The sequence below is a fragment of the Vespula vulgaris genome, chromosome 1, assembly GCF_905475345.1.
Source record: "Vespula vulgaris chromosome 1, iyVesVulg1.1, whole genome shotgun sequence".
Taxonomy (NCBI): Eukaryota; Metazoa; Arthropoda; class Insecta; order Hymenoptera; family Vespidae; genus Vespula; species Vespula vulgaris.
In genome coordinates, this window is record NC_066586.1 from 9216246 (window position 1) to 9244027 (window position 27782).

The window sequence follows — 27782 nt, forward strand, 5'->3', positions numbered from 1 at the left end:
GTAAGTATGAAAGGAATGCTCAAATCGATCCTCAGTTCTCCTTCACTCTCCTCCGCGCTATAAAAATATACATCTATACATATTGTTATATAACTTAATTATTATTTTCATTCTTTATTGTCGTTCTGTATTTCATAATAGCAAAACGTTTTGTGACTAGAATCACAGCCGGTCGCGTTAATGTTAATTCAAAGATTGTGATTAACAATAAAATGTTACTACTTGTAGCGTATAAGCACAGCCAGCGGAGATGGTAAACACTATTGCTACCCGCACTTCACTTGTGCCGTTGACACCGAAAATATCAAGAGAGTGTTCAACGATTGTCGGGATATCATTCAGCGGATGCACTTACGCCAGTACGAGCTCTTGTGACTTCATTCCCGCCGACGTGTTGTCCTGTCGAGCGTTCGTCTTACTATTTGCTCCTGCAGCTCCACCACCACGAGCCGTTTCGAGCCATATGAGAGAAGCTATATTGCTATTATCTCGTATGGCTAAGGATATATCCTCGTGCCGCGAAATAGTATGGCAAGCCGTATCGGTAGAACGCGAACGAAACGACCTCGTCGCACGTGAGAAAGTATACATACAACGTCGAGAGAAGAAGGAGTAAGCCCTCTCGTCGAGTAAGAAACACTTTTTTCTCTGCTACGGGACATATGCTTCGTTAGTTTTCCCCAAATGGAATTTTCACGATTCATGGGGAAAAATAACGGATCTCCTATGCCGACGAAAAATACGGAGGAAAGAACTTTTCTCTCTGTGAAAGCGTTGTACGAGCCCTGATACAACGCGTGTACCACGTCCTGCTCTCCATCTCCAATCTTGCTGTCCTTTGCAATATAGAGATATTTTGACATGTACTTTGACATATTCGGCCAGTCCTTTCTCCTTTTTTTCTGTTTTTTTTTTCTTCTTTCTTCTTTTTTAGATTCGAGGAGAGTGTGCTGAATGGCTGAGCGGCCACCCTTACACCGGCCACTGATAACTCGTGCAATTCTAATTATTATCTCGTTAATTTTATTTTTATTACATATCAATTCGTTGATAAAAGCAAGGGGAAGATAAGCAAGGACCGTGATATATATCTCCTAGATTATTAATATTTATCACAAGCTGTATGCATCGTCCTCTGCAAAACGTATGTTCTTCTACACATGTTCAATACACTATCTAAACGTCGCGGCTCGGTTTAAATGGTAAGAATATTTCTTAAGGACATTGGCCATCTCTTTCTCTCTTTTCCTCTCTCTCTCTCTCCCTCCCTCTTTCCAGAATATATATCTTTTCGTATCTTTCTTAGAAAGGGAAATCAATCGAATCCCTAGAACCGTCGAAATATTCCCTCTGTTTCGAATCTCTGCTTCTTTCTCTTTTTCTTTGTTTATTTGTCATTGTTGTCGTATTTTACAATTTTATCAGAATCTCCCCATATCTCTGGCAATTCATTTTCTATTTCCGAATCTCGACTTTTAATCGTATCAGTCCGACCCACGGTAGTCTCATTCGTACCATTTTATGAGAAGAGTATTTTATGAGATTTTACAGTATTTCGAAGAGCGTTTTAATTATATGTACAAACTATGTATCAAATATGTACAGGGTGACCGTCCATGAATTCATCTTTTTTATCTGTTTCCTACGACACAAGGATTCCTCGTTATATGTCATATTTTCTACTGGTTTCCGTCAAAAGATAATTTTATAACGTGTATCTAGATACATAACGATACTAATATATGTAGCTATTACGCGTGTATCCAAATTAATAGAGCAAATGCACCACGTTTAAGTTTCTTGTTATACCGGTATCACGTTCTCTCTCTGAATTTAAAATGAGAGTACGTTGATAGATAATAACATACGTAAATTTAATTATGAAAAGAAAAACGTACGTTTTAAATTAAACTGTCAGGAGAGAATATGTTCGTTATCCCCTAGTGTAGCTTTTTAAAGATGATTATTCTTTTGTCTACGCGTTTATTTATCTTTCCCTTCTACTAACTTTGAAAAAATACGAAAATTCGAGCCAAGTATCCTGTCCTACGAAATGTGACGAAGTTTGTACTTTTCTTTTTGACATTTGGGACACCCTGTATATGGAAAAAATTATCCTATTTTTTTTTAATGATTCCGATTACGTAGCTTTTTTTTTAAATATTACATAGCGAGACGACAAACGGGTCTCTGGGCTGTTACGATGTTACAAAAATCGTGCGCGATGCGAGAATACATCGTATGTAAAGTCGTTGTTATTTCTTACGGTTAAAGACAGATGGCTGGCACTGAAAATGCGTCGTTGGCACAGTCCTCTAGGTGCTCTTCTTCCTTTTACGTTTCTTCGTTTCTTTCTGAATTTTCTTGGGCATAATGCGATAGTCTGCATCTTATATTTTACTTTATCGATTATACTTTTTTAGATCAACGAGTTTTCAAAGATTTCACATCTTTACAAGAGAATAGAAAAGAGTAATATGAGCGATATTTATATAAATAGTTTCTCTTATATAATAATAGTTTATTTTTAATCTCTTAGAATGTTCATAGAACATTCTTCTTTTCAGTGTAAAAACTCTCACTACGCTGTATCAAGTATTGTTTTTAATCAATTCGTCTTAATCCTTTTTTGTTACGCAGTAAAATACAAACAACAAAAGAATAAAGGTCCCGGATATCGTGTACAATAGGCATCTAAGTACGAAGACTAACACTCGTATCCTCGCGAGTACTCTAAGTAGTTTTATTTCGTTTTTAAATTCCTTCGCTTTCCGTAGTACTTTCGCTCGCCTCTGAACGATCGTTCAAGCCTCTCTTAGTACTCGAGACTAATAGAATACAGAAGAGAAAGAAATAGAAAGGGAAGGAAAGAAAAGGAAGTTATATCGTCAAACTGATGCAGTTGGATAAACTGGAATTTGTCGATAAATGAAAAAATGTTAAAGCGTTAAAAAGGATACTCTATATATGTGTATGTGTCCACATACATATGTACATCCGCATTAAGTGTACTTTTGTGTATCGATTTGATGGGTGCACTCACACATACTTATGTGTATCAATCGTACTAAATACATTAAGAAACAAGTCATAATCCCTACTTTTATTTATATCTTTTTGAAGCACTATTTTTATCGTATTCGTTAAGGTGCATAATAATAAAAAAATACAAGAGAGTATGTAAGTTCAATGAGGAAAAGAGAGAAGAGTTTGGTTTGCGAGTATATATTCTCCATAAACTTCATCGACACCTAACTATATATAATCTGGACAAATAAATTCAAAAGAATCTGTATTTTATGTATGCCTGTTGTATGTTAGTAGTATCGTCATGAGAGAATTACTTAGTTCATCAATTATAGACGTTGAAAAGAAATCTTTTCCCTGTTTTTTAGATAAGAGAGTAATTACTGTCCGTGTAAAGTAATCGAGTGAGAATACGAAAAAGAGCGTATAAATTTGCCTTTCATCTAGGCGAGGTTCTCTCTCTCTCTTTCATTCTCTCTCTCCCCCCTCCCTCCCCCCCCCCTCTCTCGGATGAGAAGAAGAAGAAAACAGAAATATGTACCGTTTAACAAACGATACATTTTTTTCAGTCTTCGAGAAACGATTGTATGAGATGACGCACACACACATACTTTTTCTTTCTTCTTAAATATAACCGTTCATAAAAATATTAATACTGATGTATAGAATAAATGAATAAAATCTATAGAAAGAGTAAATGAAAAAAAAAAGAGAGAGAACCGAAGAACTGTTAATAGTGTGTAATTGCATATTAATCCGTCGTCTGGAATCCCCGGCCGCAATGCTATGCCACAAAAAGACACTGGATATTGCTTTACAAGCCAATAAAGAAAAAAGAAAAAAATTATTAAATGTAATTATGGTTGCGTGTATGTCTCTACGTAAACGAATCCGACAAATACCGAATTAGCAGCTTGTAGGTATATGGCCCCGAGACTAATACCAATGTATATTATATATATGCCGATCGCACAAGTTTTTTCTTTCCTTCTACTACCGTTGTGTACGTACAGTGAAATGGTTGTGTGAATATGTATCTATATGTTTATCGTGGTGCAAGCAATTTTTATTTGTAAATACACAAATCACGGATTCGTACAAGATACCTAACGAATAATATTAATATATACAACATATGTATACACATTCATTTGCTCCGAAGAAGCAAACCGAATAAGGGAGAAAAGGAAAAGGCATGTCTCCTGTAATTCTAAGATTATTATTGTATATTATGCGTGTATGAAGTGTACCGATAATGATTGTTCGTGTATCGTTCGCAAGTATACCAACAAACGCTTATACCGGACACTTGTAAAAACTTAGAGAAAGACGTGCTATATGCTATATGATTCCACATGCATGCGCACATGTCACACAAAACACGCGCGTGTGCTCGTAAGAAAATATTTAAAAGGAATAGCATCAAACGAACTTGCGTCAGGGCTGTGTTTATGAAGAGAATCAGCCATTTGATCTCAAAAATGTGATAGGAACGATTATCTCCTTAGGTAAAAGTGTGTAACTTGTTGTTTGCAAACGTGCTTGTCGTCTCAAAGGTTAATTGTAAAATGGTTATTTTTAATGTTATTCGCAAGATATTTTCCTTCGCTTTTTAGGCTTTGCTATCAATTTGCTTTGCAAGCCTGATTGTTATTGATTTATATTAGCCTTAAAGAACGAAAGTAAAGATATAGACCGATTGGACATAATTGCGGTGCGAGGTAGAGTTGTATATAGCAATTTAATGTGTCTTGCGATGTGTCGTTATGGAGGGTATAACTATGTTCAATTATATAATTCGGACACGAGAATGGAATCAGGCAATATATCGTAGCTTTTTCTTCAACGTTACTTCACACAAAACATCTATATACTACTAGTATTATTATTACTATCATCATCATCATCATCATCATCATCATCATTATTATTATTGCTATTATTATACTATTATTACTATTCAGCGAATAAGCAAATAATTCGTCTACTTTTTAATCAAGGATAAACGATCTTCATTTGTTTAACAATTTTTAATCGATGAAAAATTGTTTTTACACAGTCGAAGTTTATTAAAATGAATTCTATATATTATCTTGTTATTATCGTCATCGCCAGGTTCGATGACAATCATTTTTTTACTAAAACGCAAAGGGAAATGAGAATGAAATTTAAAAAAAAATATTAGCCTAGAAAATGATTTATGTTTATGTCATGTAAAAGGATAAATTATTATTATTGTTGTTATTGTTATTGTTATTATTATTATTATTATTATTATTATTATTATTATTATTATTATTATTTCTATTATTATTACTATTCTTCTTCTTCTTATTATTATTATTTCTATCATCATCATCATCATTATTACAGTTCTAAAGAGAGAAAAATTCTTCCGTTCTTAAGAATTTCTTAATCGTGTATCGTCTTTGTCTGTATATTTCTAACTTCCACTCTTCTTATTGTAACTTGATTTCTATGTCATATATATACACGCGCGCACGCACGCACGCACGCATGCACGCTTGAATTTCATTTTCTAAACTAATATTTGCTCATGAAGCTTGGAAAAGAAAGATTTTTATTTATTTGTTCTAATCTATTCGCAATACTTCCAATCTGAGACCGCTCAAATATGAGAGGATTGAGAGAAAGCTACTTGTGCCTCGAGCGCGCCAACTCTATCCTATAAAATATACATTAAGTAATCAAAATCGACTGCGAGTGCGTTTCGCGTTATTGTAGATAAATATGATGGTATAATTTTTAATGGAGAATATGTGTGTGCAGTGATTAATCGTTGGTGCTGTTCGAAAAGTGATTTTCTTTTTAAATCTTCCTAATGCTGTTCATGCAAGGAGCAAGAAAAACAGCGTCATGTTTAGAAAGAATCATTATCTAAAAGTTTCCAAAATGTGTAAGTTCAAAGATAGTAAAGTGACAAAACTAACAAGACGCTATTATTTATAAAAGAGTATAATATTTCAACCATTTACATACCTGTGCGTTACGTAATAAGAAGGATTAATCCTTCTTCAAAAATTAATCCTCTACAAAATTCAGAGTACAATTCGCATTCTATCTGACGATTAATGAATAGACAGCCAAGATAAAGACGGAAGATCTTGTAAAGAAAAAAAAAAAAGAAAAAAGAGCCAAAAGTAAAAAAAGAAAAAAAAATATATACATATTACACAAATACATCCCGAAAAAGAAAAGGATTCACTTTTCGTTCTGGCAATAACGCAAAGGCGAACGATCACTTAATTGTTCGTACGTAAATGTGTACAATGTGTCAAATGTGAGCGAGAAATGAAACCAAAATGGAGTTACCAGCTCGTTAATATTACATCTCCTAAATCATCTCCTTCTCCTGTACCTTTAATTAATTCGTTGTTGAGTGTCTCTTAGAGAAAATGTCTAGCTAAAGACTTAAAATGGATTATTCTCACTACATAAAGAAAGAGAAGGAGAAAAAAATGAAAGGAAAAAGGTGAAGAAAGAAACATTAATAGTAATTTTAATGAAAGCAGTTATTTAGGAAGAAAGCAAATCCCACACGAAACGTAGATATGATCTGAATGAATGATTAAATTTGTGAAATTTATGTAGAGAATCAAATTAATGTTGTCTATCTTACGATTCTCATGTTCTCGAAACTCATTGGCACGTGCTTCTAGAAATTCGTATGATTATTAAATAATTTCAAACAATGACCATTCAATAGAAGCATAGAGAAAGAGATAGAAAAAAAAGAAAAAGAGAGAGAGAGAGAGAGAGAGAGAGAGAGAGAGAGATAAAGATAAAAACATAACATTATTATACAAATTAAACACGAAGCAACAAGATTGCATCTCTGCAAATAATTCAGGAATGAAACTTTTGGTGCCATATTAGTACGAATCGTGAGGTGGATATATAGTAAATATATTAAATAAATAAAAATAAAGGTGTGTGTGTGTGTGTGTATATATCTTCATAATATACAGGATGTTAACTTGAAACAGATTATCTAAATATCTTCTCTATTTATAATGATACTTAAATAAATATTTCTTACGTAATTTAAACAGTTTCAATACACGAATCAGATGAAAAATCTTTTCTATAGACGTCATTTTCTAATGACTTTTTCAAGATTGTTTTTTTTCTTTATATATATATATCTTTTTGTATTGTATATTATAGCTAATATTACTTTACATTAATTCATGTATAATGGTATGACCTTGAATTCTAAAATATTTAAATTAGTATGGAATTTACTTTCAGCGACATATCGGGTTCCAACGGAAGATCGTAAATAAATATATTTATTATTGTAATAAATGTTTAATATGATATCCTTCTGCTGTGATACAATCTGTGAACAGATTGCACAGCCTTTTCGATAATTTCAGGTTTACTATCATAACAAGCACGAATAATTTATTCCTTCATATTTTCTGGCATTGTAAGTTGCTCCTCATAAGCTTTACCCTTTAATGTTTTTCAAAAAGAAAAATTAATCATACTGAAAGATCTAGCAGTGAGCAAATTCTTGAGTATCTCCAAAACGATAATAAATATATTTATTTACGATTCCAATTAATTGATCGATTTTCTGTTATTGTTGAAACCTGGTATCTCGCTAAAAGTTAGTTCCATACTAATTTTAGAATTTTATAATCCGATCATTTCAAAGTTATATTATTATACATGGATGATACGGTAATATTAGCTATACATACAAAAGAGAAAAATGTGTGTATATATATAAAAAAAAACATCGATGACCTTGAAAGAATCATTTTAGTGACATTGTACAAAAAATTTTCTTCCGTCTGATTTGTCTTTAAAATCATTTAAATTACATAAAAAATATTTTTCCTATTGTCACAGATAAAGGAGATATTTAGGTGAGCCATTTTAAACGAAACACTATATATATACCGAGTATATCATCTAACTTTATTATCTAAAATATTTTTGTTATTTTTGACTTTATGGAAAAAGTGTCTAAAACAAAATTACACTATTTCAAGGAGCACATCTGACGGTGAAGAATATTTTTCCTTGAGATTATCTTTTTACGAAATTTTAAGGTCATCGATATTTTTTTAAATAGAACCATGTAATTCGTTGTATTTGCTAGTATATATGTACATACATTATTGTACTTTCGAAGAAAATATTGTGAATATGTAGTCTACCTTCAATCATGCATCTTTCTCTTTTAACATTTCTTTCTAGGTTCAATCAACAAAAAATACTTATTACAGTTACATGAACCTTCAAACATTTTTTTAAATATTTTGCGAACTGATCATTTTTTGACATTATACTCTAATATTTTTTTATTCAAAATGGCACGAGGAATCAATTCAAGTAAAACAAATTCAAGAAAATTTCAAAAAAGTGACTGAAAAAGAATTCTTTCCGTCATTAAATATGCCTTTTGAAAAAATGTAACTTTATCTTAAGCATTTTTTTCACAAAACAGAAAATAATGAAAATATTTTGAATGATAAAATTCAGTGGTACATCTGGTATAAGTATTATATAAATATATAAATACAATTCTTTAAATCAATTGCCGTTGAATGAATGCTCGCTTGTGTGCGAGTAGTGTGTACGAGATGTGAGTAGTGAAATATAAATAAAAGATGTATGTACGCATGTATGTAACTGCAATCATGTTTGTAGATTAAAAAAAAGATATTTCATTCTCATTCTGTGATGACTGTCCGAATATGAAGAAAAAAAAATAAGAAAACTTTACATAAATATAAACTAATAATTAATCGATTAAATTAACTAATAAAGGTGTAATTAACAATCGTTATACTAACTTCGTAAGCAACCTTTTAAACGAGCGGCCACGTGTCTCCTTTGCATATGCACGAAATAAGTGGACACGTTGGCTACCTGCTAGCGTATGCGCTAACAAAAGATATGAACACATACACGTTAAGTCTGGACACAGTATGATTTATATACTGTATAAGTTTAGTCTTTTACCATTGATTTTGAAAATATATAAAAGTTATATGTATAAATGATTATGTGTAATTAAACAAAAAAATCATTTAGTAAGTTTTAAGGGTGGTGTGTGTGTTTTATATATATATATATATATATATATATATATATATATATATAATGCAAAAGCAACTGCTACAAAGCCACTGTATAATACATTTGTGTAACTGAAATAGTAACGATGCGATTGTGGAAAATTGTAACAATATAATAAATACTTACCGTATGTCTTATATAAATTGCAAATGCTTTTGTGGCAATCGATTAGTCAACTTTCGGGTCCTGTTTCGATGATAGTTACTTACATTTTACCGATCCTTTCAAATCATATAATCGAACAGCCACTGAAAGAGCATTTACAGTACGCACCAAAAATGAGTTATATGTTGTTATATTTTTCATTATATAATACAACTTTTCCACATATTAAATTCAAGGATGTAATGAAATATTTAGATGCACAGGTAAGCTATCAAAGCATATTTTAATTTTCAATTTAGTGTACTATTAGATGTCTATTTAGATATATCAGTTGTGCTTTTGATTCCAGTGCAGTCAATTCAGCAACGATGGGTGCCATTTGATGTACGTGATTCTCATAATTGGTTCCTAAGAACGATATGTTTTTATAAATATAAATACTGTATGCTCAAAAACATAAAACTACTCACCCATAGCTGCTCTTTTTTCTCCATAACTAACTTTTCCATCAAATTCATTTATTGGAACCTTTATATTTGAGCCAACTTGTTCAATTGTTACATTCAAATGATCTTCAATGTCTGCCAGATACTGTAAACACGAATAAAGCTTTTTACTTATTTACAGTTTAAATAAATTATTATGGTAATCCTTGATTTGTATCAGATCCCAAACTATGTCAGACAGTTATAAATATGAAGAAAATGTTTTTTAACTTACTCTAGGTTCATTATACCAAATACAACATCCACCTTGATCAGTGAGATTAGTATTATGACAATTTCTACCACGAGAATGACACCATTCACCGTGATACCATACTTTCTCTGGTACACTGCTAACTAAAGAAATAGCCAGACCCATTCGTTCAGCTCTACCGACTCTTCCGATTCTGTGCACGTAATTTGATTTTTCATCGGGCAAAGTAATATTAATCACTAGACAAATCAAATAATTAGTCTCCCATATTAAATAATTCGTTGTCACGTAATACTTACTGAATGGCAAACCAGTTATATCCAGACCTCTTGCTGCTACATCAGTACAAATTAAGAACTTTACTTCCCTTTTTTTAAATTTCTCTAAATTTGCTTTACGCTCTTGCGGTTTTCTATCACCGTGTAAACAAACACATGAAAATTCACTTCCTCCTACTTGCTTCAAATAACGTTCCAAATTATCACAGTCAAGTTTTGTTCTGCAAAAAAGTAATGCTCTATCCATTTTATGTTCCCTTATAGCACGGATACAGTATTCTCCTTTCAATATTTTAACGGCCTCTGACAATACTTCTGTAAACAAATTTCAACAATCAAATAACTGATATGATAAAATCATTGAGAGAACAAAGCTAAATGTTGTAACAACCAGCTGTGTTATTTCCAGGTTTTATATTATCCCTACTATGCACTCCATCTGTTTCAATATTTCTTCTTAAGTCTTGCCATAATTTGTCTTTCTGAGGATCTACTATTACTACGACATGATGAACAGTTTCAGGAACTACATCTTCTCCTTTTAAATCAACCCACGTCGGAAAATGCATTAAACGTTCCTAAACGCACCGAAAAAAGTTACAATATACTATTATTAGATTACATAAAGCAATGTTAAATAATATTATAATGTATTCAAAACTTACAGCCATCTTTTTTACTTCAAATGAATGTAAAGTTGCTGAACATACAATCATCTGCAATCTTTTTCCATCTGATGTAATCTTAGGAATTTGTCTATGCAAACGATCAACAAGTTCTGTATATCCCTGTTTTAATAATCCATCAGCTTCGTCCAATACAAAAAATCTGTATGTGTGTATATATATAATAACATTATAATAACCAATTTTTTTGAAATTATTTTTTCAGCTTTAAATAAAATTACCTGCAATGTGTCAATGACATGTATCCTCCTTGTATTAGATCTTCCAAACGACCAGGTGTGCCAACTACTATATCAACACCTGAATTTAACATTGAAATTTGTTCCTTTACGCTTACTCCTCCAATAACTAATAATTCTCGAACTGTAGGATTGTTTAAATGTGTTTTAAACTAAAAATTAATAAATAAAAATATAACCATATATTTCTTTAGAAATTAGAAGAGTCAAATCAGAGATACAAACTTACTTTTTGTATCTGATTATAGGTTTGTTCAGCTAATTCCCGAGAAGGTTCAATGATTATAGCTTGTGGTGCATTGTTTATACGTTTATTACTTCCTACGCTTTGACTGTGATTACTGTTAATAGGATTAAGTTTCAGATATTCTTTTGGAGCTGAAGATATAGCAATATACCCATTTGGTGGAGAATACTTAAATGGTTGAGCACCAAAATTAAATGACATTTCTGCATTTTTCAGTACAACAGCTGGGAAAAAAATTTGTGATTTCTGTTGAGAATTCAATGTAAAAGCTACACCCAGATCTACACCATTTTTCATGAATCTTATTATGCCATTTGATAAATCAAGTAAACACCCAATTACACAATGCATTCCAAAAGGTTCACCATAATTATCGAATTGCTTTGCATTGGACTTTTTACCAGTACCTCCAAAGCCATAACCAAATCTATCTGTTCCTAAATCTAAAGAAGCCTGTTTAAATTATAATGATTTGTTAAAATTATTCTAAATATCAAAACATTAACTTCCCTGTCCATTGTTCATAGAATATAATTACTTACCTGAGAAGTAGACCACCCCACACGACATAAACCCTCATCTGTAGGTATGCATTCAAAAAAAAATTTCCCATCTCCCTGTACTCCTTTATTGGCACGGCATCCATGCCATTCTTTTGGCTCACGACTCTGACATCTTAAACCATCTGGTGTCACAGCTAAAGCATGACCTCTGTCAAATAGACTCAATCCCCAATGTGTAGCTAAAAATAATTACATATCTATTGTTACAGCATTAAAAAATCCAAAAGGAAAAAAGAAATTGTATGTATGTGTTATATTCCGTTTCATAAATAATAAAAATAAACATAAGTACAATGTGACAGTTCTTTTGTAAAGTTGCTAGTTTTTCCAGATTCCATATCTTTTAATGTTTCCCATACAATTTGCAAAATTGGTAAACAAAATGCTCCAGTTTTTCCACTTCCAGTTTCTGCAGCCATTAATATATCACCTCCACCCAAAATTAAAGGAATAGCCTCTGCCTGCACATCCGTTGGAAGCCTATAATATATCAAAATTTCAAAATATTGTAGATGAAATTATTATAGCAAATTTAACTAGATTATCGTTTGAAAATATACTCTATAATATGACTGCACATTCGAAAAAAATGTTAACAATATAACTCACATCCAATCTATTTCTTCAATAGCTTGTGCTATTTCCGATAGTACACCCATTTCTGAGAAAGAAAAAAAAATTAAGTTAAAGTGTAATGTGAAAATCAACTAGTTCTTATTTTATAAGTATCAATGTTAATTAACGTTGAAGTATGATAATGTAACGTAATAAATTATATATAAGTAGCCCATTTGACAACTGTACGTAATTTAGTTTTATTTAAAGAAAAAATATTTTATTATACCTTCAAATGCTGCCATACTATTTATTTATTAATTAAATATCTTTCTAAATATAAATTATAAATTATAAAACTTGATACACCGGCAATTATTTCATTCAACTCATGCAGCTCAGTCAATTGTTATTGGATAATGGCCTCCGATAATTCGCAAGTCGCAATATCTGTATTGTCGCTATTGTCGCCATCGTATGTATGCGCTCTCTGGCGATAACGTTTTTTGTTAGATTTAAATTCGTTATTATTATTTTTTTTTTTATAAATTGAACAGATTTCGTGTAATTGTAGGTAAATAAGAAGTAGAAAACATTTCAACATTTTGACATTCAACTATATCATTCTTTTGTAAATACATAAACTGTACTTATGAATATAAGGAATGCAAGTTCTCACTTAAACATTAAATCAATGTAATCTACCATTTATTTTTTAATAAAGAAAAAAAATGATATCAACTTTGGAAATTGTGGAGGATAAAATTCAGGAAGGACCAATACGATGTATATTCTTTTCCGAATTTCATCATATAGCTGGCCCAAAAATTACTTGTCAGGTTAAGTTGAAAGATTATAATAAAAATTTCTTATTAAGTCCAGAACATTTAGTTCGTTTTATCTTTCATTTTTCACAGGTACCTGATAATTTTGTATCGAAAGATATATTTGATAATGTCAGTGTTTATATTATACCAAAGGCACAATTACAAAGAAGTACAATTACTGTGTAAGTTAAAAATGTTTATTAACATTCATTGTTCAGTATGAATAAATAAACAAATATGCTAATTATTTTAGGACATTGAAAGATTATAAAATCTTAGGATTTCCAGTGAAAATAGATGATAAAAAATATGCAAGAAATGCTTTTTATTTTAATTTATGTTTTGTGTGTGATTCAGAAGCTCGTACAGTTCATTATGAACCAGTAGTTAAGAAGATGTCTGATTTTTTGGTACTTATTTACCTTAATAAATTTTTATATTTATAATAATATAAAATAGCACATTTGACAATACAATATACTTAAATAGACTTCTAAATTTTGTATATATTAGATGGCTTTAGAAATTGAGAACTGTTTCTTATCTGCTTCCGATGATAAAACTAGATTGGCAGAAATGCTGGGACATGTTATGCAGGAATTAAATTTGCATAAAATGTGTACATTAACGGGTAAAACTTGTATATATTTAATATTTTATTATAATAAACATACTTCTCTATTAATAAATTTATTTTTAAGAGGGAACAATGACATCACATTTGAAAGTAGTAAAGCTAGCACCAGAACCTAAGCCAGTCCTTGATCATCAAGTACCAATATTCTTAGAAGGTAGGGAAGCATTTCAGAGTGATCAATGGGATTTAACAACTCAGCAAGTATTACCATATATAGATGGCTTTAACCATGTTGCTCGGATAGCAGCAGAAGCAGACGTTGAAAATAATTTAGTTAAAAGCTGTGTACAAAATTTGGCGTAAGTTTATATTAAGGAAACTACATACATTTTCAGTTTAATTAATAAATATTATAGAGTATATTTTATTATTTTCTAGATATTATAGCATTATAACTTTAATTCCAATATTTCAATATAGTAATGTCTATGCAGCAACGCCAAAACTAAAACAATTAGCAGAGGATATCAAATTACAAGAAAGATGTATTTCATATTCGTCTAAATCTCGTAAGCACTAGCATCTAATACATTAGTATGTTACAACATAGTTTTTAAAAAGAGATCATTATTATTTTTTGTAGCAAGACAACCAGCATATCTCAGGGATATATATCGTATGTATGCAAGCATGACTCATAGCTGCAGTATGAGGGACTTGTGTCAACGTTTAAATCCACAAAATTTAAGAATTAATGAAAGAAGATTGGTTCAATTTGGTCTGATTGAAGGTCTTATTCGAAGGGTTTATAAGGTCTGTTCTTGCATTTGAGAAATGTTCATATATAGATATTATTCAACAGTATATATACACACTTATATATATATATTTCAGTATCCCATACTTCTACCAGGAATACCATATAATGAAGAAACACGAAATAATCCTGTTTATAAGTATTTTACGGGAACATATAATTTGGATGAAATTTGTTGTAGTACAGGTCAGAGCGTGGCACAAATAGAAGAAATCGTTGAACGTGATCCAAATATTGTTATGTTATGGAAGTAACTCAGTTATACAAATTATATATATATATGCTTATATACATTAAGATTTTGTATATTATAGATAATGAAACAAGAAATCTTTTTATTATAATGGATATAAAATGTTAAATATACATAAGCATAGTATTTATTATCAAATAAGAATTCTCACAAGATGTATATATGTATCATTTAATATTTTCAATCATGCGTTTAACTTCATTAATATATATTTCAGGTACCTTGCTCTCTCTCATTTCTTCACATTTTTTATTCATAGCCTCCTGTAACTTTTTCTTGCGCATAGCAACTTGTGTACGAATTGCCAATCCTTCTTCAAACATCTTCTGTCTTGCTTGAATACGTTCTCTTTCCTTTTCATTCACCTAATGAAAAAAAAAAGGAAAATTTAGATGAATTTATAATATAAGTATAAAAATCGTATAAACATTCAAAATATTTTTAACGATCATGTAGATGAACCTGTTTTAATATTTCACTACGATGGACAAGAGCTTCTTGTTGTTTCTTTTCACGGTTTTTCTTATCATGGCAAAATGCTTCCTTTTGTACACGTAGAATTCTTTCAAATTCACATTTTTCTCTGTCAATTTCAATTGCTTGTATTAATTTCTTATTCTTTATTTGTTCTTCTCTCCCTTTCCGAAGATCCTGTATAGTTTCAATTTTTTTCATAGCTTCTTCTTTTTCTTTCCGTCTCCATTCCCTCTCTACTTCTTCTTGTATACGGTCTGCATTTATTGCATCAATTTGTGCCTAGAATTTCATTATTTATATAATATTTCTATACCATTTGATTTCATTGTTATAGTAGATGAATGTTTACTTGAAGATCTTGTGCGTGCTTTGCCTGTACAGCCAATCTTTCTTTTTCCTGCTCTTTATATAAATTTTCCGATCTTTGCTTTTCATCTAATTGAGTTTCTCTTTCTTCTTTATATTTTTTATATTGTTTTATCCTAAAAAAGTTACGTGAATTTAATTGGCTTATTTATTTAATACAAAAAATTGTAGATGTTACCTTAAATCTATTATTCTATTTTCCTCTTGTTCCATAACTTTAAAATGCTTCAATTGTTCATTCACTTCTGCTAGATCTTGACGGATTTTAGCACTTTCAGCTTCCTTATGACGTAATTTTTCTATTTCTACTAATTGCCAAGTTATATTATTCATATTAATTAGCTGACTCTCCTCTTGCTTTCTTTCAAATTCAAGTATTCGTTGCTCTTCATTCTCTGTAATTTGATCCTTTAAAACCTTTGCAAATATTTGTTTCCTAGAAATTTCTTCTTCTTCCTTTTTTAAATCTTCCTCAATCGCCCATCTTCTTTCGTTTTCCATCATGTCATTTAAACGTTTTTCTTCTTCTGCTAATTCTTGTTTGATTAATTTCTTTTCAGCTATCTACAAAAGACCAACTTTTTCATAATTTGTTGTATATTAAAGTGAAATCTAATTCCTTAATGCAATATACCTGCATATCTCTTATGGCTCTACATTTAGTTTCTAAGATAAGCCGATTATACTTTTGAATTTCCTCTTCTTGCTCGAGCTTTAAATTGTAAGCTCTTTCAAGTAAATGCATTGTCCTTTTTCTAGCTTCTTCCTCGACTTCATTTAATATTTTGTCTTTTTCACGTGTCTTTGTTAAGTCCATCCTACGAATAGCTTCTTTGCGCATCATGCTATCCTTGGTAAGTCTATATCTTTCCTCTTCTGCTAGTGCAATAGTTGCTTGTTTCTCTTCTTTGGTGACATAGTGACCATGCTTTTTAAACTCCTTATACTTTTTTTTTGTAATAACAATTGGTTTCCTTGATCCAATAGAAGCAGTAAGATGCTTCGGCTTTCCATTTTCAGTTCGAGTCTTCTCTGTCTGAAATTCGTAAAGAATTTAGGAGTCTGTATTTTATGGAAAACCGATTATTTAGAAAAAAAAAGGTATATTTATAATGATAAATATTTAACGTTTTTTACCTTCCATTCTCCAAATACAATAGATCTTCTTAAGTTTGCTGAGATTATATTCGATGTATATTTTTCGTTGTCACGATATTTTGATTTACCGCAGAAGGACACTTGTCTTCGTAAAGGAATATCTATAGTATTTGAAATGTTCAAAGTTTTTGACATGATTTTGAATTACCGCGCTATGCATTAGCCATTTGAAAAACAGTTCACTTCCGGATTAAACATGTATTTTCATTCAATTTGTTTAATGTCAACGAAATTCATCACAATTTTTAATTAGTATAATGCTTCAACTAGATTCCAAATTCATATGTGAACTCGACACAAATTGCTGCTGTTATCCAAAATGGAATACTATTGAAAAATAATTACACCATAGGATGTCACGTTCGTTTGTTCGATAGTTACATGTAAATACATGGTGCTACCTGAAGATTAATCAATTTTTGTGAAATCGATTTAATATTTAAATATGAAATAAAAAAACTAATTATTACGTGGATATTGTAAATCCTAATCTAATGTATAAATTTAACATTTTTATTATAAAACTGATTATCGGTACACGGACGCAGATAATATTTATTATCATAAATATGTAATGCTTTAATTTCGAATTATAGTATCAATATATTAACTTCGATTCTAGATGTATAGACAGACCGTTTGTTACAAGCGTAGAAAAGTACACGTCAATACAGGTGAACATTATACATTTGTAGTACATTATAGCGTATTCTCTTTCTATATTAAGAGGACAAAAAAAATATAAAAATTGTAATGTCGAATATGTATAGATAGGAAATAGAAGAATGAGAAAGACTTGAAAGATAATTAGAAGAAAAAAAGTAATATATTATATTTTATGAATGCAAAGCAATCGATCGAACACTCATCTATTCATTAAATATGTACTTAACAGATATAAAAATTATATTTTGCCATATCATTGAAATAACGTGTATATTTTTAAAAAGATAAGTAATCTATTTGTGTACTTTAGTATATTCAAGAATCATTAGTATTAGAAAATAAAATATTTGTTTTTAAAATAAAGCTGTTAAAAATAAAAAACATTATTGTTTCATAAGAAAAATACATCTTTGAGTTGATCGAAAAAAGAAAATTTAGATTAAAAGTGTAAGTTCTTCGACCAATGAGCTTAATCGATAACGACTACTGGTGGCGCTACTACATGACGTCATTACGCGGCGCTGTTGATCGTAGTTGTCACATTCATTCTTCGCGCGCCGTTTCTATCGCATTGTTTGCCAAGTATTACCGCCAAGTCCAACTGTTTTAATATTTCTAAATAATACGTTGATTTCTTTTTTCTTTGGATTTGCGTTCGCTTTTCTATTTGTTTTTATATGAAAAAATGAGAAAGAGAGAAAGAGAGAGAGAGAGAGAGAGAGAGAGAGAGCAAGATAAGCGTCAACAATCGAGTGGATTTGTAGAGACATAGAAATTGTGTCCTTTTGGTGTGGTAGACGAAACACGTGTACCTATCGCATAAACCGCGTGCTCTATGCAACGTGAAAGGATTTATTTAATAATTATCCATGGAGGAACTATATTTGTGGTTATTGTCCCCCAACAAGGAACCTACTTGAATCGTTATCATTGTGAGTAATTTAAATACTTCATAACTATCTTTTGAAGATTACGATGACAGAATTTATTAAGCATTTCGTAATATGATTCGCACCTGATCGATAAGGTAGCAATTGTTTTGGCAGGACAAATTTAAAAGACGATAATTGTCGATCTATTTATACATCTTTTAGCGAGGTCCTTTATCATAGAGAAAAGAAAATATTGGATTATACAATCCTCTACACGGATAACAGAGTTGAATTTTAGACAGATCGAAGATCAATGGAAAGTAACATGAAAGAGTTGCAAGGAACGTTTCTTCTAGACCAGCGATGAGTAAGACTGGCTAATACGTGATGGCGTGACGGCACCGTATTCGATAAAAAATTAATAGCAGTCTGTGGGCGGATCTGAAAGTTGGTACAATGAAACTTTTCAAAACAACGCTCGATTGCATATTTAATACGATAACATTGTATTCCTTGTATCGGTAGATATTAACGTCGTTCGAAATCGCGTGCAAATTTTTTATCGTACTGTAAAGCATGTTTTTATATTCTTTCGTAAAGATGAAGACTATCAGAATACGTATTCCTTCAAAATTTCCTTTTATTATTCTCATTGTTTCTTAGGAATTATTTTCTAAAGGAAACAAATTATATATTGGTAAGAGTAAATAGAAAAAGAACAAAATTTATCTTATAATTGAATTTTTCTCTCCCCCCCCCCCCCCCTCTTTCTCATTCTTTCCATTACATAAGATTAAAAATCAAGTAGCAGTTGATCGTATATTGTCGAATATATTAAAATAAATCGCACATTAACGACGAATAGGATAGTGAGTTTCACGCTTTATGTTCGACGTCTGATCGAACGAATTCGGTGATCCTTACACAGCGAGTAGTAAAGCGCTATTACTAAAGTCTATGCTATGCATGAATAGACCGAACGCATCCATCTATCCAGTTGGAAGTATTTTCAAACATCGTTGTACATTTGTCCAACAAAACTCTCGTCCGTTATACTTGATGTACGATTTGATAAATTTCTATTAGTTTATATTTTCACTCGAGAAACGTATATATAAATATTATTAAAAAGGATATGTAACGTTATCTCATTTTTCCGATTTTTTTCAAACTTTCAAGTGGATAAAACATAAAACGTATGATAATTACACGTTCTTATTATACCGACAATATATTTGTAAAATTAACAGTAGGAACTGTTTTTTCCATTATGTTCTATTGACTATGAAAGGATAAACAAGCAGTTTGTCGTCTCTTAGCTCGGTATTTATTAATGACAGTGCGAACTCGATGGGAAGGCAATCGATAAGCGTCCAGCTATTATTTAAAATGCATCTTACACAGTATAGTGAAAGTGACGTGGTAAGAATGCACGTTTTATTATTACATCCTAAGTGTAAAATCTAAAATTACTTCAGATGATCGATCTATCGAGAGTACGGAAAAAATAAGAAAAATGTGTTTTTTAAAAATGAAGAAATGTAGAAATGACTGTCATTGTTACAAATTCATTGACTTTCACTTTGCTCCTATAACTTTTTGTTATTTTAGTTATCGAAATATGCAGCTTATTTTATGAAGTGTATTACTTGCTCTATTCTGTTAATGATGTATTCGGTTTCTCTTTCAAAACCGAAATTTTTCATGCATTTTGAAAACTTTTACGAACAGTGAAAAGTTAGTGCAGAGGTACGATTAGTCGGTAAACCAATGCATAATTTAATACCTAAGGAACAAAGAACTTGAATATTAGAAAACTGGTATTCGCTATAGACGCATACACTTATATAAATATGCGAAAAAGAGGAGAGGCAGAAAAGGAATCGCGATGGGAATTAAACGTGATAGAATATAATGAGAAATAGCAAGGCTTATTCGCCGTTCGTGTTGCACTCATATGTATGTAGAACGTCGTCTATTTTTAGGATCATCGAAAAGAAAAAAACTCAATACCTATTCTCGAATCGATGTAGGTATATCATTCACCGTGTAATATCCCTCGTGTATCCTTCGAATAATATCGGCAAGTGATCTAATCAGATGCGAGCCCTTCGAAAGAGAGGATAGTCCTCCTTTATTATTTATCATACCACTTGTCAGTTTCCCACTTTCTACTTGGACAACATCGAAGTGTGTACATTTACATGCATACGATCGCACTATGTGTCGTTTTGCATCCGAGTCTATTCTCCGGATTGCTCGTGTTGTTTCGTGCGAATGAATAAGTCAAGAGCGGAGTGTCCCTCACAAGACAATTTCCCCCTTTGCGTAGGTCACCTACAACTCCTTACCGATCGCTCTCGATAAGGATAGAGGACTTTAAGAAACTTTCAAACGATCATCATTTTGCTTTTCGTCCGCTAACCGAGCAACGGTTTTAAACTGGAAACGAACGCAAATTATTTTTTCCTTTATCCTTTACAATTTACTTCTTACTACAAATGAGTCTAGTTGCCAGATGCAATGTAATCCTTATTCGATGTATTAGTCAAATAGAAAAAGATTAAATATTTATCGAACATTTATCAATTATTATTCGATTATTCGATTATTCGATTATTCGATGAAGAAGAGGGAAGTTATAACCCTTCCAACACGCATTGCCCTTCCAGTTGACACCATTCCCACCTGCGCCAACGATAGAGCGTTTGCTGTTGGCCAATTAAAATCGCCTGTTGCGTATGAAAGGGTTCCATAAGGTCGGCATTATGGGGTGTTAAAAAGTGGGGGTTAAAAAAGTCTTAGTAGATTCTTCACTTTGTTATCGGATACGCATCAGGATTTTGTAACCAATATTTGCTTCTCATTGTCAAGCAAGGCAAAAGAATTTTCTTTTTTTTCTTGTTCTTACCATATGAATGTGATCTATTGTAGTCGTAATATAATAAAAATTAATGCAGTTTATAGTGAAAATATAGGATATAAAAAAACACGGGGATACGACACGTGACGAAGAGCGAGAAATCGGTTCTTTGAATTATTTCCTTCTCTTTTCCCTTTTCTTTTTTTCGAAATTCTTCAAAATTGCCTGTGATTCGATTAAAAGGGCTTGCATGTGACACGTTATTCGATTACTACTTCCGACCGAATTGGTGCATTTATTGTCAGGCTATCGACAAAATACGCGAGGATAGACGCGTTCGTTATCGTTCCTCGCCCTTTAATATTAACGATTAGAAAAGTTCCTATCGAAATTTAGTTTCTATCCTTTTTACCGAGCTCGAGCGGCGTTCTTCGATCAAAACTTGGTGAGCCTAAATGCGCGGGTTTTTTGGAGTGCCTGGCGCGGAGAGGAGATACAGGAGGAAAATTTCAAAAAAACGACTTTGTCTTTCCAAAATTCCTCGTGATTCTTGTGAATTCTCGAAAACGTCTGTTTATTCGACTGGATTAGGCCCGGGAGAAGAGATCGTACACGAGGAACCGATCGTCGTGGATTTAACTAACGATGACGCTAAACTAACGCGGAAAGAAAGAGAAACAAGTACAAGTAGTTCAGGTATGAAATGGCTGTAATACAAGAAACAGTATTTCTCTGTAAGATATTAAATACTAATAATACTATAATATAATATTCTGCAAAATGTTTATGCAGGATTTTTAAATTTTTATTTTAATTTAATGCTATTTTCGAAATGAGAGAAAAGTTGAACCAAAGTTACTCGTTGATCTTCTTTGTAACGTGTAATTTGATTTTTATATATATTTCATATAGCATAAGAGAATTCTTGCTGCTTACGTAGCTAAAAAATGAATGGAACATTAATTGATGTGTTGCAGAAGATTACGCTATGATAGCTGACAGTTCGAACAGATTTCATCGCGATAATAATAGCAACAATGGTATAGCTACGGCATTACGCGATCGCGGATCATGCGTGATCCCGATTCAACCGAATCATTGCCTTCCTATACATCCAGCACCACCGGTTCCAACTCGAGCTCTACCTATACCAAAGTCTCGAAAATCTCGTTCTCCAATATTGAAACTCGTGAGAGCTTCGATTTTAGACGCAGTCAACGTGGAACCAGTCAAATCAACGACTTTGGAAACTAACGGCGATCAGGAGGAAGAGAATAGCGCTACTTTTTTCCCTGAACGAAGTCGGGAACAGAAAACTTCCTTAGAGGAAACAAACTCGGTGCTGCAAACGAATCAAAACTCTTGTTCCATCAAAATCGTAGATCGCCTTAAACGGAAGATCACCGATGAAAAGTCTAAGGAACGTGGAAAAGATGCTACGAAGGATTCGAAGAAAAGAAGAAAATCTTCTGACGTTAATTCAGACGGTGGATTCAATGAATTGTTTACAAATTCTATAGCTAACATCGACAAAGAAGGAAAGACAGAGCTTTGTAATGATAAAAAGTATGCAATGTCGATCGTGGGATCAACAACAGAGATTAATTTTGGAAAGGAGAAGATCGTACCACCGCTAAGATTGAAGAAAGTCATTCAGGAAGGTAATTAAAAAAGGATAAAAACTAATTATTTAATCATTAAAAATCACCATTATTCCATCACGTTTCATTAGTGTTATTGTCTATAGGAAAAGATGGCGATCGTGGTAACGCGGAACTACCCTCGAACGGAGAAAAAGAGGCCAATTATAGAATAGTCACGGGTGCTACGCCTCGTCCAGAAGCGCAGTCTATTCCGACAATTTGCGAATATTGGACCAGAGAAAATTTCGATAATGATGATAACTTCGACGTTGCGTTGACAAGTTCGACCACTCACGACGTCGTTCGTCGATCTCCTGTCAAAAGCGACGATTACAAATTGAAATATAGACGTAATAGATTAAAACAAAAGCTCAAAGAATTACAAGACAAGGCCTTAGATCTATCTCAGGAAATAGCAAATGCGCCTAATATTATGAATTCTAGTACGCAACGAAACACAAGACTCAGACAAATGATGAACTGCTATGAGAAGCAAATAGAAAATGTTTCAAAGTTACTTAATAAATTATATAACGAGAATCCTGTAGCGAACAAGTTTGTCGACATTGATGAAAATAAGAGAGAACATCAATGGGATGACGAATTCGTTCAAAATTTTTCTCCAATTTCGTCACCAGAACCACCGAAACTGTCACCACGTTCCCCAATAAATCAAAATAAGTCACCGAATAGCGTTAGAAATAGTCCACCTGTATTGCCTAAAGTTTCTTTAAATATTTCATCGAACCTGGATATTCTGGACGAGCACGATGCAGAGGTTAGTCGTGAATCTTATAACTTTGAACATTGTTAAAATACTTAGAAGATAAGAGGTTCTCTATATTGCAGACTGTACAGTTGCCAAACGAATCCTCCTGGATCACGTGCGAGAATAATACGGTAGAAATTTCGTCGATGGCAGATACCTTTTGTGAAGACACGACAAATCAAGAATGGGAGTCTACTAATAATACCGATAGAGAACATCAATTGACAACACCTCCAATTCTTTCGTCAACTTCTCTCGATCCGTGTTCCTCAGAAAATATTGAAAATATTGAAAATAGGGAAGTATTTTTCAATAATATTGGAGAAGTTGTAGAAAAAGATAAAATTAAAATGATGCATGGAAAAAAGGAGATGATGAAAGAACTCTCTAAGACGATAGAAGTTGTATCAACGAATCACTCAATTATCAAAGAAACGACAGAAATAAGGAAACATGAGGTACAAGATGCCAATAAAGCAATTCAAATTAACCATATCAAAAGTCCTATAATAAGTTCCGTCACTGGAGCCTCCGAGTTACCATGTAACATGAGATGCGATCAAGTAGACGCAACTTTGCCAACACCACCGATAACGAAAACGCAAATATCATCTTCGATCGATATGATGAACATCTTGCAATTAGGATCGAATTATTATGACTCTACGCTTTTGAAAAAAAATGATTTAGAAACTAATAAAATGGAAGATTCTAAAACAATCCAAAAGGTACACACTGTAGATAATAATTTCGATCGCGATCAACTATTCTAATTATTCAAAATCTTAGGTACCATCGGGTACGATATCATCAAGGAAGACCAACTATGACTCGATAGCTTCGACTTTCAACCAAGTGGAATATCCTTTTACGGATCAACATTTTCCTGTTCAAAGTAGTAATGATAATCGTATCATAACTGAACAATTTCCTACGCTTGGTAATTGGGTGGCCAAAATGTCGAAGAAGCAAGTTTCTAAACAAAAATCTAAATTACAAACTATGGGAAATTCCATTAGTACTATTCCAATGGAAGAACCAATGCGTGTAAGTTGAAGAATGTTGATAGAATATTCAATTTTTATCAAATAAAAGGATCCTCTTTTATTTGTATTTTATTTCATCAGACTGCAAAGTTCGATACGCACAAAGTATCACTGAATGAAACGAATACTGCCCATGGTAACAACGTGACAGTAAATATTACTCCACAATGGAATACGGAAAGATGGCATCGTCAACAACATCATCAACAACGTCAGCAACAGCAATTATTTCAACACGTGTCTGCTAGTGCAACTCCTCTATCCTTTCCATCTACTACAACTCTGAATACAGGAATTTGCACGCCACTTTCGACAACTCAATTTTATCCAAATAACTATAACGTAAGTGATGATAAATAACAAAAAAGAATGGTAAAGAATAGTAATTGAATTCATTGGATCCTCCTTTACAGATTAATCCATATAATGGAGCAACGTTTGGTTATCATTCCACACTGTATCCTGTTTACAATGGTTACACATATCATTCCCGTTTACATCCAGGAACACCTTTGACAAGTTACCATATACCTATGCAAGATCCTCTTAATTCACCTTTACGTCCATTGTCACGTGTTGATAAGCACATACAGAATTCTTCTTTGCAGAATTCAAATCGAAATTTTACTTCTGATATTTTAAAATACTCTGGATCACTTCCCGCTGCTAGATCCCAGCCACCAAATGACTTTAGTTTTGATCGACTCAGAACAACATCTACCAACAATCATAATGGCGAAGCAAACTGTCTTTCATCACTATTGCTGGCATCTTCATCTCTATCACCAGGGACACAACAAACTTTACCACGTACACCTCTTAGCGGATATCCAGCTAGCAATAATCAATATGGACGTAACAGAATAATACCAGATGTTGTAGCTGCAGCTGCAGCTGCTGCAGTAGTTGCAGCAGCTTCTATTGGAAGACAACGTGCCTCTTTACCTTCTTACAGCAAATCTGCAAGCACAGCCATTAATGCCGTCATGGAAGTGGATCCTACTCGGCTAACTTCAAACATCTCCAATAATCGTACTCGAGAACATCTTTTATCTAATCAAGGACAATCCATTGATGTTGGAACGAAAGAATCACAATGGAACAGTGCTGGATATCATTCTATACCAAATTTACTTTTAGAAAGATTACCTTTTGTTAGAACAGAACACAATTTCCCTGCAACTTCTACACTTTCTAATAATATTCAAAATTCACCATCTATATCGACAGTTTCTCTTCCACAAATGTCGAAAAAAGTTTCTAGAAGCATCGAAAGAGACTGTGAAACGCCACATCTTGGTAAAGTAAACAGAAGCCCTGATACATTGAGTAATATTAAATGTTCCAATTGTGGTATAGCTGGATCAATGTTCAAATGTCTTGGATGTGAGGTAGCTTTTTACTGTAATGAAAGATGCCAAGCTCGACATTGGAATATTCATGTTGAAAAATGTCCAAAAAAAATGCCAAAACTGAAAAAAGTAGCATAAATTGCATATTAAATATATTTTTCCGTAAATCACAAGTGCCGTGATTTCTAGTCATTATGTTTGTTAATTTACAAACAGACGTGCATAACGTTATACTGATTGTCCTTACGTGTTTAAATTAATCCTATTTTAATCCTTGACGCGACATACAAAAAATATTACTATGTAGATATCATTTTTCTAAAATAGGATTTTCTAAGTTTCTCAAATTACGCTTGAAACTATAAATTCAAATATTTTTGCATGTCATTCTTGCATATATTATATATATGCATATACACAAGTACACATACACGCCATACACATTTATACGTATTGTAAAACTAAAAACAGTATATGAAAGAAAATAATTCCTTTTTGAAAGTACAAAATAAGAAAACAATGCGCTTAATAATACTTGAATATCAATATGCTCTAGTCAATTACTAATAACACCAAAAGTGTTTATATTTTACTTATCAAATCTTATTTTAAATATATAATATGTGTGTGTGTATGTGTGCATATATGTTTTACTTGATCCTTATATATCAATTTTCTTACTTTACTTACAATTAATAATCTATTTAGTATTCATTATTAATATAATAACAATAATAACAATAATCATGATTATAGAAAATATAAAGTTACAAAAACATTTACATTTTAATTAATATACTAATTATAACTTAATGATTGTCTGGTTCTGATGCTTTATAATGTTTTTCAATAGTTTGTAACCTTTGTCAAAATAAAGTTTAGTTTCCTATTATACTCTTTCCAACCAAGCATTAATATAAGGCTATTCTGCATGTGGATCATATTCAGCTACATCTACAGTTTAATATATAATATCTGTTATAATATATATCTATTTTATATAACAGAATTATAATAATACAAATGTAAAAATATTACGTAATGAGAAACGTAAAAATATGGATTACTTATAAACTCACGCAGTTGCTTCAATTGACAGGCTCCAAATACGTCACTTACACTAGTTTTATTGCTTATAAGAAAGAATTTATCTTTTAACCAGATATTTTCTATTAAATCCAAATAATTCAGCATTTGTGCTTTATACTTTTCTATTTGTTTAAATTTATGTAACTTTCTTGTAAAAAATTAAAATACAATAAGAAAAAGTAAAGAATAAAATTACAAAAATGTTCGTTATATTATATTATGATGTTATTTGAAATTTCTCAAGAATTCAAATTTTAATTTATTGATATTATTACCATTACTTCAAAGTATAATGAACAATTTATTCTAGTATTTAGATTTATTCTAGTATTTATACTAGTTGCCATTCTAACTAATCATCAATTTCAATATGCTTTCTCATTGAAGAAGAATATCAATGTAAGGTATTTTATATTCTATATAAAAATATATCACAATTGCAATATTATATAAAATACATTCGTCAATATATATCTCACAAAATAAATTGT

The 27782-nt window shown here is 31.8% G+C and overlaps 5 protein-coding genes across 17 annotated transcripts in view; 3 read left to right on the forward strand and 2 right to left on the reverse strand.

Annotated features, from left to right (window-relative positions):
• Window positions 1-9886, forward strand: part of LOC127067866 (guanine nucleotide-binding protein G(s) subunit alpha) — a 27802-nt gene extending 17916 nt beyond the window's left edge. Inside the window, exons 10-11 of one of the 4 annotated variants that reach the window (XR_007782773.1) lie at window positions 229-9512; window positions 9599-9886. Coding sequence is in view for 1 of the 4 variants with exons in the window: in XM_051003247.1 (XP_050859204.1) it covers window positions 229-375 (147 nt within the window). In the remaining 3 variants the exon portion in view is untranslated. Of the gene's footprint in view, window positions 1-228 lie in introns of all 4 variants that reach the window. The other 3 variants (XR_007782774.1, XR_007782777.1, XM_051003247.1) reach the window with 3 other exon arrangements.
• Window positions 9424-12965, reverse strand: LOC127067808 (ATP-dependent RNA helicase Ddx1). 2 transcript variants are annotated; one of them, XM_051003167.1, is made up of 12 exons: window positions 12806-12965; window positions 12571-12622; window positions 12254-12441; window positions 11941-12140; window positions 11381-11851; window positions 11134-11303; window positions 10892-11054; window positions 10618-10804; window positions 10248-10541; window positions 9970-10187; window positions 9720-9840; window positions 9424-9657 (listed from the first exon to the last, which is right to left on the reverse strand). In XM_051003167.1, exons 1-12 carry the CDS (start codon window positions 12819-12821, stop codon window positions 9545-9547), a joined length of 2193 nt encoding a protein of 730 aa, XP_050859124.1. In that variant the 5' UTR covers window positions 12822-12965; the 3' UTR covers window positions 9424-9544. The 2 variants fall into 2 exon arrangements, 1 of the variants encoding a protein (XP_050859124.1); XR_007782757.1 differs by lacking the exon at window positions 9424-9657 and having other exon boundaries at window positions 9970-10141.
• Window positions 12966-12984: 19 nt separating this feature from the next.
• On the forward strand, window positions 12985-15149 carry LOC127067826 (GATOR complex protein NPRL2). 7 transcript variants are annotated; one of them, XM_051003234.1, is made up of 9 exons: window positions 12985-13090; window positions 13241-13355; window positions 13434-13525; window positions 13597-13753; window positions 13857-13974; window positions 14045-14279; window positions 14359-14489; window positions 14564-14733; window positions 14815-15149. In XM_051003234.1, exons 2-9 carry the CDS (start codon window positions 13248-13250, stop codon window positions 14989-14991), a joined length of 1188 nt encoding a protein of 395 aa, XP_050859191.1. In that variant the 5' UTR covers window positions 12985-13090; window positions 13241-13247; the 3' UTR covers window positions 14992-15149. The 7 variants fall into 7 exon arrangements, with proteins under 7 accessions (XP_050859191.1, XP_050859159.1, XP_050859185.1 ...); XM_051003228.1 differs by having other exon boundaries at window positions 13000-13147; XM_051003202.1 differs by having other exon boundaries at window positions 13241-13525.
• An 8-nt stretch (window positions 15150-15157) lies between these two features.
• Window positions 15158-17812, reverse strand: LOC127067818 (cilia- and flagella-associated protein 45-like). Its single transcript, XM_051003182.1, has 7 exons — window positions 17628-17812; window positions 16971-17092; window positions 16468-16869; window positions 16012-16397; window positions 15817-15949; window positions 15453-15746; window positions 15158-15355 (listed from the first exon to the last, which is right to left on the reverse strand). The coding sequence occupies exons 1-7, from the start codon at window positions 17689-17691 to the stop codon at window positions 15158-15160; spliced, it is 1599 nt and encodes a 532-aa protein (XP_050859139.1). The 5' UTR covers window positions 17692-17812.
• Window positions 17813-18184: 372 nt separating this feature from the next.
• LOC127067465 (uncharacterized) lies at window positions 18185-27501 on the forward strand. Of its 3 annotated transcripts, none has more exons than XM_051002412.1 (8): window positions 18185-18589; window positions 21789-22088; window positions 22370-23053; window positions 23140-23813; window positions 23885-24532; window positions 24594-24851; window positions 24932-25192; window positions 25264-27501. In XM_051002412.1, the coding sequence occupies exons 2-8, from the start codon at window positions 21848-21850 to the stop codon at window positions 26338-26340; spliced, it is 3843 nt and encodes a 1280-aa protein (XP_050858369.1). In that variant the 5' UTR covers window positions 18185-18589; window positions 21789-21847; the 3' UTR covers window positions 26341-27501. The 3 variants fall into 3 exon arrangements, with proteins under 3 accessions (XP_050858369.1, XP_050858378.1, XP_050858387.1); XM_051002421.1 differs by having other exon boundaries at window positions 21809-22088; XM_051002430.1 differs by lacking the exon at window positions 21789-22088 and having other exon boundaries at window positions 18187-18589.
• Window positions 27502-27782: the final 281 nt, after the last annotated feature.